At 46.0% G+C, this 16,471-nt stretch overlaps 1 protein-coding gene across 10 annotated transcripts in view; it reads left to right on the top strand.

The window, feature by feature from the left end:
- CDH23 (cadherin related 23) overlaps window positions 1–16,471 on the top strand; it is a 522,984-nt gene that overhangs the window by 390,878 nt on the left and 115,635 nt on the right. For all 10 annotated transcript variants that reach the window (XM_073353546.2, XM_073353545.2, XM_073353547.2 and 7 more), the window contains 6 exons: window positions 5,698–5,758; window positions 6,773–6,921; window positions 8,515–8,650; window positions 9,308–9,696; window positions 9,798–9,899; window positions 15,924–16,073. In XM_073353546.2, the coding sequence (XP_073209647.2) occupies window positions 5,698–5,758; window positions 6,773–6,921; window positions 8,515–8,650; window positions 9,308–9,696; window positions 9,798–9,899; window positions 15,924–16,073 (987 nt within the window). The remainder of the gene's footprint in view (window positions 1–5,697; window positions 5,759–6,772; window positions 6,922–8,514; window positions 8,651–9,307; window positions 9,697–9,797; window positions 9,900–15,923; window positions 16,074–16,471) is intronic.

The following is a 16,471-nucleotide window of genomic DNA, read 5'->3' as shown; positions in this document are numbered from 1 at the left end:
CTCATGCCCTGGCTGCTTTAAAGCCTTTTGCTTTTCTCCAGATCTTTGTGAAATCAAACTTGAAAGATGGGAAGAGGGGATAGGCTGCCCAGATTAGAAGGACCTGAGAGCACTGACCTTTCCCTTAGAAGCTGTCAAGAAATGCTGCAAAACGCAGGCTGCAGGATAGCTCTTCAGAGTTAGCGCAGATCATTGATTGATCATTTTCCCCCTTGTGTGCTCCTACAGCTGCTGTTATCTTTTCAGGACAATCCCATGAGGCTGCAGCTGGTCCCCTGGCTTTGTACTAATACTCTCACTAATACTCAAGCTGCACAGGGTTGTCTACCTTCTCCTGTCTTTTCCCTCTTACTGCTTGCCCTTCCATAGCTCTCTGTTGCCTTCCAGTCCCTTACTTCTTGGGGGAGGGAAGAGGGGGGTAAGGTAGGATGCGGGGAGAGATGGCAGCTAGGATGGGAATAGCAGGAACAGACAAAGCCAAAACAACTTAAATGAATCAGCCAAACCTACAGAGCTCCGCACTTTAGAATCAACAAACTCGTTTGGTCATTCCTTAGGATTGTATTGTTTTTGGAGGTTTGGATGTAGTCCCTTTAGGGAAGGGATATCAGACTAAATTGTAATTCTTCAAGCAGCTCTCACCTTCCCCTGTGGAAAGTTTGAATGGTACAGTCTGGTGGCTAAATGCTATTCACTGAATGTCAGTTAGGTTACTCTGGGAGCCAATTTGGGATCAGCAGCTGGGGGAGGGGGAGGAATGGAAGCAGGCCTCTTTCCTTTGCACTCTCTTCTTCTCTCTCAAACACACTTTCTCTTCTACTCTTTTCATTCTTCTATTTTCCTTTCCTCAAAATAATTCCCTAATCTTTCTTTGCTTTTTCTTTCTCCTGCTTAACTCTCTCTCCTTTTACTACCTGTTTTTGGCCTTTCTCTTCTGTCCTGTATCTATTGGTCCCTCTTTTAAAGGTAACCTGCAAAAGGGAAATTCTTTGTGTATTCTTTCTGCTTTTTGATATGCAAAGAAGCCCTGACAGTTTTTTTTAAAGGCATTTTTTTTAAAGGTTTTTTTTTCCCTGCTATCTACTTTAGAAATACCGGGAGTATCTCATCTTGTCTTGTCAGTTTGTTCTGGAGCACTCACCACAGAACTGGCTGCAAAAGAAGGAATGTTGTATCTTTCAAAAGAGATCATTTCTCCCAAGTGTTTCCACCCTTTTGAATTAAATGGGTTTTAACATTTAAGCCGTCCAACTAAATAGCCCTGCCCCTCTCAGCTGCTCAGCTTTGTCTGTTGTTACTTGTGATGTCCTAATCCTGCTGCTTCTCCAGTCAGCAACAGAATCTTTCAGGAGAGAACAGGGAAGACTAGATCTAAATTTCTCATGTAGAAAACAAGCAGAAAAAGTCACAAATAGTTGTTGGCAAGTTGCCTTTAGCAGCTTTAAAGCAGGATTTTCATATTGTAGAAAACTTTAAAAATCTATCCTATTAGAAAAGTGGATTTTGGTTTGTGCCTTTCCTACATTTTGAGAAGTATCAAATTTATTTGGGCCAGATTGTTCCACCTTCACTCCCCAGGAGTAGTAGCTTACTGCACAAGTAGCTTTTGTTGAAATCAAGGGACTATTTGAAGAGTAAGTTACTACTCACCATGAATAAGGATATTTGAATCTGACTCTTTGTTTAACCAAATATTTCTCCCTGCCCACCTTCCATTCTCCTTAATCCTCTGCTTAAAGTCCATAATGCTGGATTTGTTGCTTCACGGTCATTTTAGTGGCATTGCAAGCACCTGATTGCGATTTCACCAGAAGTTCCAGCAGAGGGCGAAGCTGGGCAGTGCAGCCGAACAAGTTTATAAGAAAACAAATAGCTTAACAAATGCAGATGGAAGCCAATCGCTGTAGAGCCAAAGCTCTCTCTTTTCACCTGCTGACCCATTTTGCACATCTCCCCCCAGGGCATACCTGCCCTTGTGGCTTTATCAAATAACCTGGGATGAGCTGTGAAAAAACATCCTGTGCAGAAGGTGGATGAGGAAATCTTTCTGGGTGGGATTTTCACCTTGGCCTAGGAGATCTGGATGCCCAATTCCCTTTAATTTCTATGGGCTCTGAAAATCCCTCCTTTTTGTCTTCACTGTAAAACTGAAATCTTTTTCTCGTTAAACACACCCACTGCATGGCAGCGCAAGGAACTGCATTAAACTCTGCTAAGAATCTTTCTCTTCTTCCCTTTCCTCTGGTTTTCCTCACCACTGCCTCTTCTGACTCCTCTCCTTTGGTCAGCTTTTCTGAGAAGGGAGCTCCAGCATCTTAGAAGGCAAATTGATATCACCACATAGACATTCTGGATATGCTTAAGAATTATCAGCCAGCGGACATAGATCTCTGATCCATAGTGCCCTCTATTTTATCTGGTTTGTAATATCCAGGCATGGTAACAGAGAGCCAATGCAATCCTGTCCCAGAAATGAGCTCACAGACTCAAAGCCTGATGGCACAGGCATGTTAAATAGTTTGCTTGGCAGGAACGTCAAAGCTGCTTGAAATGTGAGCTTTTCCCCCATGTCCTTACTAATTTGAAAATAGTTTCAGATCATCCCAAAATATGCTATATTTTACACACTTTTCACTAGGAAATAGGTCCCCTTTTCAGACCAAATGAGCTCAGGGGTAAGTAAAAATGGACCCAGACCAAGCTAAGTTGTGCTTTGAAAATTAGACCATGCAAGGGGAGCTGAAAAGGCAGCAGAGTGCATTGGACAGCCCTTTGCCAGCAGAAAAACTAGCTTTGTGCTTGCAGCTAGAAATGTCTAATAATCGTATTTTTCTCAGCATGGAGGAGAGGGAATGGGGCACTTTGAGTTGTGCTATAAGGTGCGTGTCTGTGGGATATGGACTGGACAGGCGCTGAAGCGGAGACATGGGTCTGAGTGTGGCACAGGAAGGATGCTGGATGATTTGAGGTTGTGGGAGTTTTTGTTGCAAATCCCCTTTCTACTTTGTTAAACCAGAATATTCAGTAACATTTTCAGCCAAAACATACAGTCTTGGCAGAATAAAACCTTTATACCTACATGGCAAAACAGCCCATGAAAAATGTTTGAGAAATTCCCCAAATTCCTGTGCATTCATGCATATTTTTCACTTCAGTCATTTTGCAAAGCAATAGCCACAATTTACACTTGTTTTTCCTCTGCATATTGGGAGAAGAGGGGCATTTGTTTCTCTTCTTGAAAGGAAATTAGAAAATTTTGATTCATCTGGGGCATTAGACAATCATGCACTCCACCCCCTCAGTATCCTGCTAGAAGGCTGCTAATAGCTGTGGTGTGGGCAGATTTGCTGTAGCAGCTCTGCAGGTCAGGCAGAGGCGGGGCAAGAAGGATGCTTGGGGGTGGGTTCCTGGAAAGTGCTCATGAGGAGGGGAAACCCTGCAGTGTTCCATAGAAACACCAGGTGGACCCATTATGTAAAGTTTCCCTAAGTGCTTGGCAACATTTCATTCAATACTATACATCTAGGACATAGGAATTATCCTCCCGTGATACATCCAGTCCAGTAACTTGTCTCCAATACTGGCCAGAGCCAGATGCTTCAGAGCATGATGCAAAAAAACCCCATAATGGACAATTATAGAATAACCTGCCAAGAAAGGACATTTCTTCACAATCCCCTCAACTAGGGTGTTTTTGCCCTAAACCATAAAGGTTTAGGGCAAACTATTTAACATATAGCATAATATATATAATATATCCTACCTAATGTAACTGTGGATGGTCTCATCATCTACATGAAGTTTTAATGATAGCTCTATGATTTGAGTCCAAAGGTTACTGGCTCTATTGCATAAATAATATTTCTTTCTATCAGTTTTAAATTTTCTGCCATTTAAGTTAATTTAATGTCACCTTTATTTTGCATTATGGGAAAGGTCAGGTGAGTGCTCCTATTTTCCCTTTTCTATACCATTCACTGCTGTATACTTCATTCATTCCCCCTCTTATTCATCCCCAGTCTAAACTAAGCAGCCCCGGTCTCTCTCCATCTGGAAGTCATTCTATGCTGATTGTCATTTTTGTCACCCACCTGAGCACCTTCTCTGTTTCTGCTGTATCTGTTTAGAGATAGGTTGACCAGAACTGAACTCAGTACTGCAGGTGATGGCATACCATAGCCATATATTATGTCCATTATAACATTTTCAGTGTTATCTTCTATCTCATTGTTTATGTATATCCTAACATTCTGTCTGTTCCTTGACAGCAGCTGCTGCACATTGAGCAGAGGTTTTCATTGCGCTGTCTGTAGTGACACTCAGGTCTTTTTCCCAAATCATTAGAGCAATGTGTTGGAGAAATTCAACTTATTTCTTCCAGTGTGCATTTCCTTGCATGTGTCAAGAATAAATTTCATCTGTCGTCATGCTGCCAGTTCCGCAAGCTTTATTAGGTCCCTCTGAAGTTCTTTGGCATCTTCCCTAGTCTTAGCTAACCTAAATTACTTTGTGTTATCTACAGATGTTTCCCCCTTTTCCAGATAATTAACAAATGTGTTAATGAACATCAGTCATGTGGAACCTTGGGGTATCCAATTAGCTTAGGCTAATTATATATATCCTAGGGCTGGAAGGGACCTCGAGGGGTCATCTAGTCCAGTCTTCTGCACTCATGGGAGGACTAAGTATTAGATCATCCCTGACAGGTGTTTGTCTAACCTGCTCATAAAAATCTCCAATGATGGAGATTCCACAACCTCCCTTCTCAATTTATTCCAGTACTTAACCACCCTGACAGTTGGGAAGATTTTCCTAAGGTTCAACTAAACCTGCAGTTTAGCCCACTGCTTCTTGTCCTGTCCTCAGAGGTTAAGAACCATTTTTCTCCCTCCTCCTTGTAACAACCTTTTATGTACTTGAAAACTTATCATGTCCCCTCTGTTTTCTCTTTTCCAGACTAAATAAACCCAATTTTTTCAATCTTCCCTTATAGGTCATGTTTTCTAGACCTTTAATCATTTCTGTTGCTCTTCTCTGGACTTTCTCCAATTTGTCCACATCTTTCCTGAAATGTGGCGCCCAGAACTGGACACAATACTCCAGTTGAGGCCTAATCAGCGTGGAGTAAAGAGGAAGAATTACTTCTCGTGTCTTGCTTATCACACTCCTGCTGGATACATCCCAGAATGATTGCTTTTTTTGCAACAGTGTTACACTGTTGAGTCATTTACCTTGTGATCCACTAGGATGCCCAGATCCCTTTCTGCAGTATTCCTTCTTAGGCAGTCATTTCCCATTTTGTATGTGTGCAGCTGAATGTTCCTTCCTAAGTGCAGTACTTTGCATTTGTCCTTATTGAATTTCATATATTTACTTTCTGCCACAGGCAGAGCAGACCAGCAATGCTTCCTCACTGCCAGTACAGAGCAACAGAAAAGTCTATCCATACACTTAAAACTTAAACCATAGTTGAGCTGAGATTTCCAGATGGGACGGGCGCCTCTGATTCTGAACCCATTCGGAAACAGGGACATTTAAAGATGTGCCCCTGTGACCCAGAGGATTTGGGGAAACAAGACAATCCTGTGTATCTGAGGACTTTTGCTTTTGGCCTTGCATAAGAGCAGGAGAAGGAGAGAGCTTCTGGTACAATCTGAAAATCACTGGCCTTTACTGGCTTCCTTTTTCTTTTTGAAGGTGAAAGCCACAGATGCGGATGAAGGTGTTAATGGGAGAGTGTGGTACAGGATTGTCAGGGGTAAGTCTAGGTGCCTGTTTGCAACAGGGAATTGTGTGTCCGTGTGATTTGGTTAACTGAAGTTTTGCTATCACCTTTTGGCCAGATAAGCACACTGGCAAACTTGCATGATGTAACTTTTTCATCACATTTTGGCCTTCTTTGGCCTGCCCTACAGCTACAGAAACACCTCTTTCCCTATGTATTAAACTTCATCATTCTCTTCCCCGTCCATTTTAATACTTATGGTTGGAAGAGATAAGTCCTTGACAATTTGGACTATGCTATGGTAACTGTAGTTAGACTGCAATTACACTCTGATCGCATTGTCGTTTAGGTTTTTGATACCTGCAATAGCTATAAGATAGACATTATTACCTATATCACTGAGATGGGTGACCGCATAATAATGTAATTAATGCACCTAAATTCTAACAACATATGTTTTAAATATGAATCCAAAGGAGTAAGGATAAGTAATTGCATGTTGATGTAAAACTTCCCGATATATGAATTAGTGGTAGTTAGCTCTCAAAAAGCACTACTCCAGTATAATTACCCTGCATTTACACTGACCCATTACAGTCTGCTCCACATTACTACCTCTTAAGCCGTTTTAGGGAATAACTGTGATATGCAGCCACACAACATATTTTTTTTAACTTGTCACAACCACATTTTAGAGCCTTGATTGGGTCCTGCAAAGGGAAAGGAAGTCTCCTGAGCACATTTTGTTGAAAATGGTTTCATTAGTACAGTTTCTCTGTAGTGTGGATGGGGATTAAATTCTTCTCGTTAAACCAGCTTTAAAAGTTGTTCTGAGTTGTGCTTAGTATGGATGAAGCTTGGTTATCAAGGGCAATGAACAAATGCTGTGGGGATGTATGCCCATTCCAGTAATTAACTACACAAGTATCACCACTGAGTCATTTTTCCACAATTCTACTTTGCTGTGTGTGGGGATCCCATGATGTTTGTTCCACTTGGAGAACTGATTGATATGTACTTTGTTATGTTTTGTTTGTTTACTGATAGGAAACAATTACAACCACTTTCGGATCAACCCCAGCAGTGGGCTGGTCATGCGGGGCTTACGGCACCTGGACAGAGAGAACAATTCCTCCCATGTCCTTGAGGTGGAAGCCTACAACAGTGAACAAGGATCAATGAAGAGCTCCGTTAGGGTAAGGACATCACTGAGGTTAAGGTGGAGGGGTGCTGCAGAACCAGTGAGGAGCTACATCAGAGTAAGGTTGGCACTGGGTGAATGTGGGGGATCAGCAGAATTGATGAAGAGCTCATGCCTGGGCCTAGAGTAACAAGAGGGTAAAGGTAAAACCAGACAAAACTTTGTGAAACGTTTTTTAGTGCAAAATATTACAGTGGTTTCATCAAATGTTGGTAATTTCCACTCATTGCGGTGCAGTGTCAGCAGAGGTGGAAATGTCAGCAAAGTGCTGCAGAAATGACTGATGGAAATTCTATGGGTACTGCTTTTGGGTGGAGGATATTTTTCTGTGCCATTTCATAACGTAATTAGGCTGAAAATTGGCAAGAGAATCCTCAGCAAAGGGAATTTTTTTCAAGCGATTAGAAACGTGTTATGCTGAATTTATTTAGTTACAAGTTAGAAAAAAGAAGATACATAATCACTTCAGAACACAATATGCATACACAGACAACATGATATTGAAAAACTGTTTACTTGTATGGTTACATTTGCCCAGTATTTGTCCAGGTATGGAAATTTCCCTCCTCCTTTTTGAATGTACAGTCTTGCTTACTTAGCTTCCTTTTTCTATTTTCACATTGTAGCTTTGTAAGGTAGCTGTACTCTTGATCTGTCTGAAAATACAGGTGTGTGGCCAGTGACATATTTAAATAAAACAGACCTCAGTAGTAGTAATATTCGTTATTGGTACAACTCCATTCTTCTTGAAGAATCCCAAAGAACTTCATGATCCAAGCCCCAATCCTGCAGTCGGATCCATGTAGGTGAACCTCTGTAGCATGCAGACCCACTGACTTCAGCAGACTTCTGCATGGATGCAGGAATCTGCCTATATGGATGCAATTATAGGATTGAGGCCTATATACAAACACCACCATTCAGCTGTAGAAGAGGAGGCCAGGAACAAGCTATCAGATAGCGAGTCTGCAGCACACCTTTCGTGGAGAAAGTATATTTTGGTCTACACACTAGAGTGGACCGCAACACTTACAAAATTTAACACAGGATCATTAATGCCTATGTGGCACAAACAGGATCTCACTTTTTAAGGTCTCGTCCCGCTGACTCTCACACAGTAAAGTGCCTAGAATTGAAATTGTGTCTACCTCAGAAGGAGGCAGGGCCGAGTCAACTCTACCAGGGTTTGAACTAGTGGTTGCCATCTCCCCAGCAAATAAAGTAAACTCACGTAATTCACAAATGTGGCAACGAGTTGGCGAAAAAACCCACAAAATTGGGCAACCACTTTATTGCTATTATTAACTTCCCAGCTATATTTTATTTCTTTTTATTGGAATTACGTGAGATGGACTCATGGGGGAATGTCACGATTTGTACTTGTAACTTCTCCGAGTGGTGCCCACTGAAGCGGGGAGTGCTTGTGTATCTATGTTCTAATAGTACTGGTCTGTGGAGAGGCTCACAGTCCTTGAAATGCAAGAGAGCAGCTCCTTCTGCCAGGGAAGCCTCTTCCTCATTGTTTTCTTCAGGACAAATTCCAGGCAGTGTGCAGTACACTAATGGTTTGTTTTGGGGATTCCCCCAGGTGATAGTGTATGTGGAAGATGTAAACGATGAGGTGCCTGTGTTTACCCAACGGCAGTACAACCGTCTGGGGCTGCGAGAGACGGCAGGGATTGGAACTTCTGTCGCAGTTGTCCGGGCAACAGATCGAGACACAGGTAAGGACGTTGTGGTGAGCTGCAAAAATCTGCCACCACGGCTCCCCAGCCTCTTGTGGGATCACACCATCTGTCTCTGGTTGTGTGAGTGGATTCTTGCCTCTCTGTCCCCACTCTTGATGTGGGAGTGCGAAGGATGCAGATTAGTGCCTGAAATAAGAGAGAGGTTAGGGAGACTAAAGCCTGCAGCTTCTGACCAGTCCAGTTCCTCTGATTTGGGATTCTTTTACTCCAGACAGCAGAGAGGCCAGTCCATTGATAGATGGACATTTAGCCATTGCTTTGTCCCAAGCATTCTCAGGAAAGGGAGGAGGTCTGTCATACCATCTCATTAGTACCTTTGGGCAGCTTAGAGGGGAAAGTCACTGAAACAGTAAAAGAAATGATAAAACCAGCTGTGCTGTGTGGGGGGTTAACCTGTCTTGGCTTAAAATGCTTCGGCTAACTCAGATTAAGATGGAACATTACATTCTGGGACTCAGGCTGCACTTCCATATTAGATATAAGAATATCTGTAACCTCTTTCATTTTAAATAGATTAGGGGCACCCCTCAGGCTTTCAGCAAGTTGACCTGCTGGGCAAAGTTAGGGGTCCTGTGGCCTTGTCTGCTTCTCTGTGAAGTCCAGTCTAACTCTGATCATTTGTTCCTCCCCCAGGGAATGGAGGTCTGGTGAATTATAAAATCCTGTCTGGCTCTGAGGGGAAGTTTGAAATTGATGAGAGCACTGGCCTCATCACCACCATCGACTACCTGGACTATGAGACAAAAACCAGTTACCTGATGAATGTGTCTGCCACAGACCAGGCACCCCCCAACAACCAAGGTTTCTGCAGCGTCTATGTCAGCCTGTTGAATGAAATGGATGAGGCTGTGCAGTTCTCAAACCTCACCTATGAGGCAGTGATCACAGAGAACATTCCCCCAGGCTCGGAGGTGCTGCGCGTCCTCGCACGCTCCATTGACAACCTGAACCAGATCACCTACAAGTTTGACCCAAACACCAATACTCAGGCACTGTCCCTGTTCAAGATCAATGGAATCACTGTACGTAGCTAACAGTGGCTGATCCGGCCAAGGCTTTAGGTACTTGAGCAGTAAGCACGACATGGGTATTCATGATCTTTGTCGTTGTTTGTCCCTGGTAGGGTGTCATCACAGTCAAAGGCCAGGTGGATCGAGAGAAGGGGGATTTCTACACTTTAACAGTAGTGGCAGATGATGGGGGACCAAAGGTTGACTCTACTGTGGTGAGTGGATTTTAGCTGTTTTCTCAGTAGTCCTTTATCCTAGACCTGCTACAAGCCAAACAAGAGCTGACTACACGAGAACATCATCTTATTTCTCTTGTTTGGGAGGGAATACCCCAGCCAGCCATCACCACCTCTCCTTTTGAAGGGTTTCCTTTTGTTTCTTACTTCTGACCCACTTAATCTTTATCCATCTCCCCAGAGTGCAGCTGCCCTGCTGGGTAGGGCCGCCCAGAGGGGGTGGGGGCAATTTGCCCCAGGCCCCGCAGACAGAGCGGGGGCAATTTTGGCAACAATTTGGTGGTAGGTCTTTCAGTCCCTCTCTTCCTCGTCGGCAGCAACTCAATCGCTTCGCTTCAGTCTTCTGCAGCAATTCAGCGGCGGGTCCTCCTGTCCTCTCCTTTCTGTGGCCGCACGACTTGGGTTTTTCTTTTTCTCTTCACCGCTTGGGGTGGCAAAACAAACTTTTTTTATGGCAGGGGCCCCTGAATTTGCTTTGCCTCAGGCCCCCTGAATCCTCTGGGCGGCACTGCTGGGAGGACAGGCTGCAGTGGCTTCCTTGGAGGCTTGCAACTACAGCTCCCTGAGGAGGTAGCACTCTAGCAGCTTTGCAACTCACAATCTCACCTCTCTTCCTCTCCACTTCCCCAAGGGCCAGGTGAATCTCCACTGTAATGTGCCTGGTCTGCATCCAGCCAGGTACTTTCAGATGTGCATTTTCTACTAAACACGAATCATTTTTGTGGTCGTGCCCCTCTTCTAACAGTACTAAGACTGGGGGCTCTGCCGTGGCAGCATCTTGCCCACCACACCACCATAATTGGGGTCTCCACCATGCCAGCACAGTGCTCACCATGCTTCCAAGAGCTTTCCCCCATATCAACAGAATGCCCACAAACTATAAGGATGGTCAGACAACTTTCTTTTTTTCCCTTTTCTCTTTGCACACACCTTCCTCTCTCTCTCTTCCTGGCAACTCTCTGCAGTGCTATCTCCTGGACTCCTAACTCATGGGGTGTATGGTGAGGTGATTGTCAACCTGAAGTTTCCTTGAATAACCTCCGTGAGGTCTCTTGGTTGGGACCTAGGCATATGATTTTGATCTCACTCCCAAACCAAGCAATGCACTCTTGCCAAGCCCTCCAGAAAATTAGCGAGTGCAAGAGCCCTGTTTTATAGGGCCTTGTACATAAACATGGGATGTGGTGTTTTAATTTCTACATAACAGAGTGCTGGGCTTTTCAAAAAGGAAATATTTAGAGTTTGGAGGAGATTCCTCACCAGATTAAAACAGTTTTCAGGTAGGTAAAATTTGGGGTCTAAAATATTTGATAGTATAACTGTGTAGTTGGCACTCCTCCCTGAATACCACCATTGTCCTTGGGGTTGCAAAGATTTATGATCTTCGAGCAACTTGTAGGTCATATATGCTACAACACCTGACACAAAAGGTCTACTAAGGATTGGAACTACAGGTCAGATCCTTAGTGTAAAGGTAATGGAGTTATACTGATTTATACCAGCTAAGGTTCTGATCTAGAGATTTTAACTCCTAATTTTCTTCTTTTTGATTTAAATCAGACACTGAATGTCATTTGAGGATAGTATGTTGTGGTTTAAAGGACTCCAATAGCTTGAATTTTGGTACATCTGTTGCCTTTAAAAATTGTCTGTGCTCAGGCAATTGATACTGGCCTCCAGCAGTCAGGGTGCCAGCTTCTTTTCTCTCTTGACACTCTCATGGTAATTTCTGGGTTAATTCTGTAGTCCAAAGATTGAGGTTTTAGAGCAGGTGGCCGGGGTGGGGTGAAGCGAATTACCCATAGAATGTGCATTGGCTTGCAGAAAGTGTTGGGGGTGGGGAGGGGGGTTCACACCGATAAAATCATCTGAATTTTGATAGAAGTGTTTGCCTTTCCCATCGGGGGTCCTGCCTCCACATCACAAAGCTGCTCAAGAAAAAGGAACCTCGCACAGCGCAATCTGCCTGGCAGTCCCTGCTCAGGAGAGGCTCCAAGCTGGAATAGCAATTGTGTGCTCTGGGCGTGGATTAAGGTGCACTTGCAAAGCTATGGAGGGGAAGTTTGCACAGCACCTGCCTGCACTGTCCTGGTTCCACCAACCTCCCCTTCCTTCCCTTTCTAAAGCACTTAACTTATGCCATGTTTTTAAAAGAGAAGGGAAAGATCTGTTAACTGTATTTTTTTTTCTTTTTCTTTCCCATTCTGCTTCCCTCCAACAGAAGGTAAGAGTGTTTGTTCCTAGTTCTGTATACCTCCCTTCCTTCCTCCTGCCTGCCTTCCCCTCTGATAGTCACTGCATAGGTAGCTGTGCAAAACTTGTGTCTGGTCCTGAATAGAGGGCAGCTCCAGGAGAACTGAGCACCACACAGAGTGGTAGCATCTACTCTATCCTTTAGCAGGGCACAGCATGCACTCCCCAGTGCCCTTGCCCAGCTCCACCAGCCAAGGCTGGGGTGAAGGAGAGCTAGAGCTTTGGCCCTTTTTTCTCCACTCCTGTGAGGTTTCTAGTGCTGCTGCTGGTAGTAAGGTTTCCCAGTCCTTGTGCTTTGGGAATTCAAGGACTATAATCAATCCTGGCCTCTGTACAGAGGTGGGGGAGGCTCTTTGAACCCTCTTTACTCTTCCCCCACCCTTGCAGCCTCAACTTTGCTGTCTCCTGACTCTTGACTACTCAGCAACACAGCCTTCGTGTTCACTTCATCTGGGTTTTTTGATGGAGTATTTTAAAAAAAGACATCTGGGGCCGGATTCTCAGCTGGCATAAATCAGCATTGCTGCATTGAAGTCCAGGAACTCTCCTGATTTCTACCAGCTGAGCATCTGGCCCCTCTGTGGCCATCCAAGTAGGTGTACCAGGAAGGTAGACTAAGTTTACTACAGGGTCTGGAAAGAAGGTAAGCCCGCTTCCAAGAAACATATCCTCCCTTGTGTAGTGGCACTCATTCCAGAACGAAAGGTTTGGCTGCTGTGAGTGGCAGCTTGTCTCAGCAGCTGCAGATTTTCTTCTTGAGCTGACTGCGTTTTCCCCTCTCCTGCCTTCTTTTTTAGCTACAACAATAGCAGTCACCCAAACTCAAAAAAAACCCCTACAGGTTTCCTCCAGGACGTGATCACATTGACGAGCTCTGCACCTGGGGACTGTTAGCACCCATAAATAGAGCCTCGAGAACAAAAATGTTCTTCCTCTCTTTCTCTCCCATTATATATAGTGAATATGTTTTTAATTTTGAACATGATGACAGCATTTCCTCTGGCTCGTCACAGAAGAGGCAGACGCTTGTCTCCTCTTTGAGTCGTTGACCACAGCTGAGCAACATCTGTATCTAACACTTCTTTCTTGCTGGTGTTGCTACTACTATTGCATCTTAGTGCTGTATCTATAATTATGAATGGTGAATCACAACTGATTTTATTTTTGGAGCTCTGTGTATTTGGTTTCTCTGTATCCATCCCTCCTGCCTCTCTGCATTGCCATTTACCTGGCACAGCTGAATGGTACACAGATTGCAGCTTAGGCATGGAACCCATCTGTCCATAGAATTTTGGATCCAACCTGTGTGGACCAGAGTATCATCCCCTCTAACTAGGAAGAAATGTATCCATCATCCCAGGAAGAAACTCTGGGCTTGTTCACACCCAAAACTTGCCCAGGTTGCAGCAGTTTAGTTAAATGGATGCAGACTTCTGTGTGAAAACTCAAGCCAGTTTATAAATGGCTTATGTCGATTTAATCTATAGCAAATCCTTCCCAATGTAAATGAAATCAAAATAAGCCAGTGCAAGCTTGTGTGTAGACAAGGCCTATGAATTCTCATGAGTTTAACAGCAAAGGCCTGGGCCTGCACAATACTAGCAGAGCATCCCCTGCCGGGATGGGTCTGTACCAGGGGTGGTCAAACTTTTTGGCCCAAGGACCACATCGGAGTTGCAAAATTGTATGGAGGGCCGGGTAGGGCAGGCTGTGCCTCCCTAAACCGCCTGGCCCCTGCCCCCTATCCCCCCCCTATCCAGTGATGAGCTGCCAAAATCTTAACAAGCGGTTCCCTCCTCACCCCACAAGGGGGTCGTGGCCCACCCCCCCCCGGGGACTCCTGCCCCATCCAACCCCCCATGTTCCTTGACGTCCCAACCCCAGCCCCATCCACCCCCCTCCCCTGTCCCCTGACTGGGCAGGAGGGTCTTGTGGGCCACCATAGTGGGTGCCCACCCCGCTCCTAAGAGCCAGAGGGACCTGCCGGGGGTCGAGATGGGGAGTCCTGGCGGTGCTTACCTGGGGCAGCTCACAGGAAGCATCCGGCAGGTCCCTCTGGCTCCTAGGGGCGGGGTAGCGTAGCTGGGGGGAAGCAGGAGTAGCAGCCTCTTCCCACACAAATCACATCAAAAGTGGTGCCTTAGGTACTGACTCCGTGGGTGCTCCGGGCCTGGAGCACCCATGGGGAAAATTTGGTGGGTGCAGAGCACCCACTGGCAGCTCCCAGCCCCGCGCCCAGCCCCAGCTCACCTCACCTTTGCTCTGCCTCCTCCCCTCGCAAGACAACCAGTTCTAAAAGGGCTTTTAAATTTAACAACCGGGTCTAACGAACCAGTGTGAACCGGCTCCAGCTCACCACTGCCCCTATCCGCCCCCTCCCACGTCCCACCCCCTGACTGCCCCCCTCAGAATCCCTGACCCATCCAACCCCCCCTGCTCCTTGTCCCCTGACCGCCCCCTCCTGGGACCCCCCACCCCTAACCAACACCCCATGTTCCCTGTCCCCTAACTACTCAGACCTCCTATCCACACCCCCGCCCCCTGACAGGCCCCCTGGGACTCCCACGTCTATCCAACCCCACCTGGTCCCCATCCCCTGATCACCCCCCACCCAGAACCTCCACCCCATCCAACCGCCTCCTGCTCCCTGTCCCCTGACTGCTCCCTGGACCCCCTGCCCCTTATCTAACCCCCCCACTCCCCGCCCCCTTACCATGCCGGAGCCAGACACGCCACCGCGCTGCCTGGCAGGAGCAGCGGGCCAGAGCGCTGACGGCACAGCAAGGTGAGGCTGCAGGGGAGGGGGGACAGCGGGGGAAGAGCCGGGGGCTAGCCTCCCGGGCCGGGAGCTCAGGATGGTCCCGCAGGCCGCAGTTTGCCCACCTCTGGTCTATACAATTTCTAATTAGCCAGTTAAAACTGAGAACTCTGAGTGGAGGGGACCCCCTCAAGTGCCACACTGTCTTCCCCTCTCACACCAGCCTTCACCCCTCCCTTGTCTACCTTACGTGCATGTGCAGAAGAGTCCTACATTATAGGTTATAAGGCCAGAAGGGACCAGCGTAATCCTCTAATTTGACCTCCAGTATAACACAGGCCATAGGACTTCCCTCAATTAATTCCTGTTTGAATTAGACATCTTCACTAAGTTTGGAGGAGATAGTGCAGCAGCCATTCAACTCTTGAGACCTTGGCCTCAAAAAATAAAGTGAGCGTCCTGGGTCCCATCCTTATCCCTCGCGATGTGGACATGTGTCCAGACTCCTCAATAACAGTGACGTGATCACAGTTGTTCATCCCTTCTCAGGCGAGTCCCTGAACTGCAGCAGCCCCTTCAGTGAGTCAAGCCTGAGATCCATCAGCAGCACCAAGTGAGGAAGGCGTGCATATGGCCTGCTGTCACCAGTGCACCTGTCCCTCCCTTCCAGGAGCTCTCAAATGCACTTAACACTAACCGCATGCCAAAGATTGTGAAAAGGGAGTCCCCAGCCACTCAGCAGGACCTGGGTTTCCAAGCCTTTCATTGAAATCTTTGGTTCTTCTGACATTGTCAGCACACCTGGGCCTGAGTGGTGAGATTTAATACAACAGGATGGGAAGGCAACACTGAAATGATCTTTAAGATACTCTACATGTATCTTAGTTTCCCCTGAAAGACTATCCCATCCAGCACGGTTGCCTTCAGGAAAATTAGCAAGAGCCATGCTCCTGATAAAGCCTCTTGTTAATCTCTGCACTCACTTTCAACAGGTAACCATCACCGTTCTGGATGAGAATGACAACAGCCCACAGTTTGACATCACCTCCGATTCCGCGGTGAACGTAGCAGAGGACAGTGCCATTGGGAGGCGAATTGCTGTAGTCTTGGCCAGAGACCCAGATGCAGGAAGCAATGGGCAGGTACCAATGCTTTTGCAGCTACAAACTATACTGGGACCTACAAAAAGGAAGATGGGTGAGCGGGTGGGATGGAGGAGGCAGATTTTGCTCATTCCAATTTATGAGGGAATATGTCTATTCAAGCTATGAGGCACTGTGAGCTGTTGGTCTGAGCACATGACTGACAGACAAGAACTCCTGAATTCAGATATGTGCTTTGACACTGACTCAGGCCCAACCATGGAACAAGCTTCATGAAGAGAGGGGGAGGATGGAATTCCTAATTTATACCTCAGCATGTCTGCTTCCTGCACACCTTGCCCATATTCCCAAAGAGCAAAACCTTCTTATGGCAATCCTACAAGGCCCCACTAGTGTTTCTCAAGCCAGATTTGTCTAGAACCTCAGCAAGCTCCTTT

This window comes from Lepidochelys kempii, chromosome 7, assembly GCF_965140285.1.
Source record: "Lepidochelys kempii isolate rLepKem1 chromosome 7, rLepKem1.hap1, whole genome shotgun sequence".
In the NCBI taxonomy this organism is placed as follows: domain Eukaryota; kingdom Metazoa; phylum Chordata; order Testudines; family Cheloniidae; genus Lepidochelys; species Lepidochelys kempii.
Note: the sequence above shows the minus strand (reverse complement) of the source record. Positions and strands in the feature narration are given on the sequence as shown.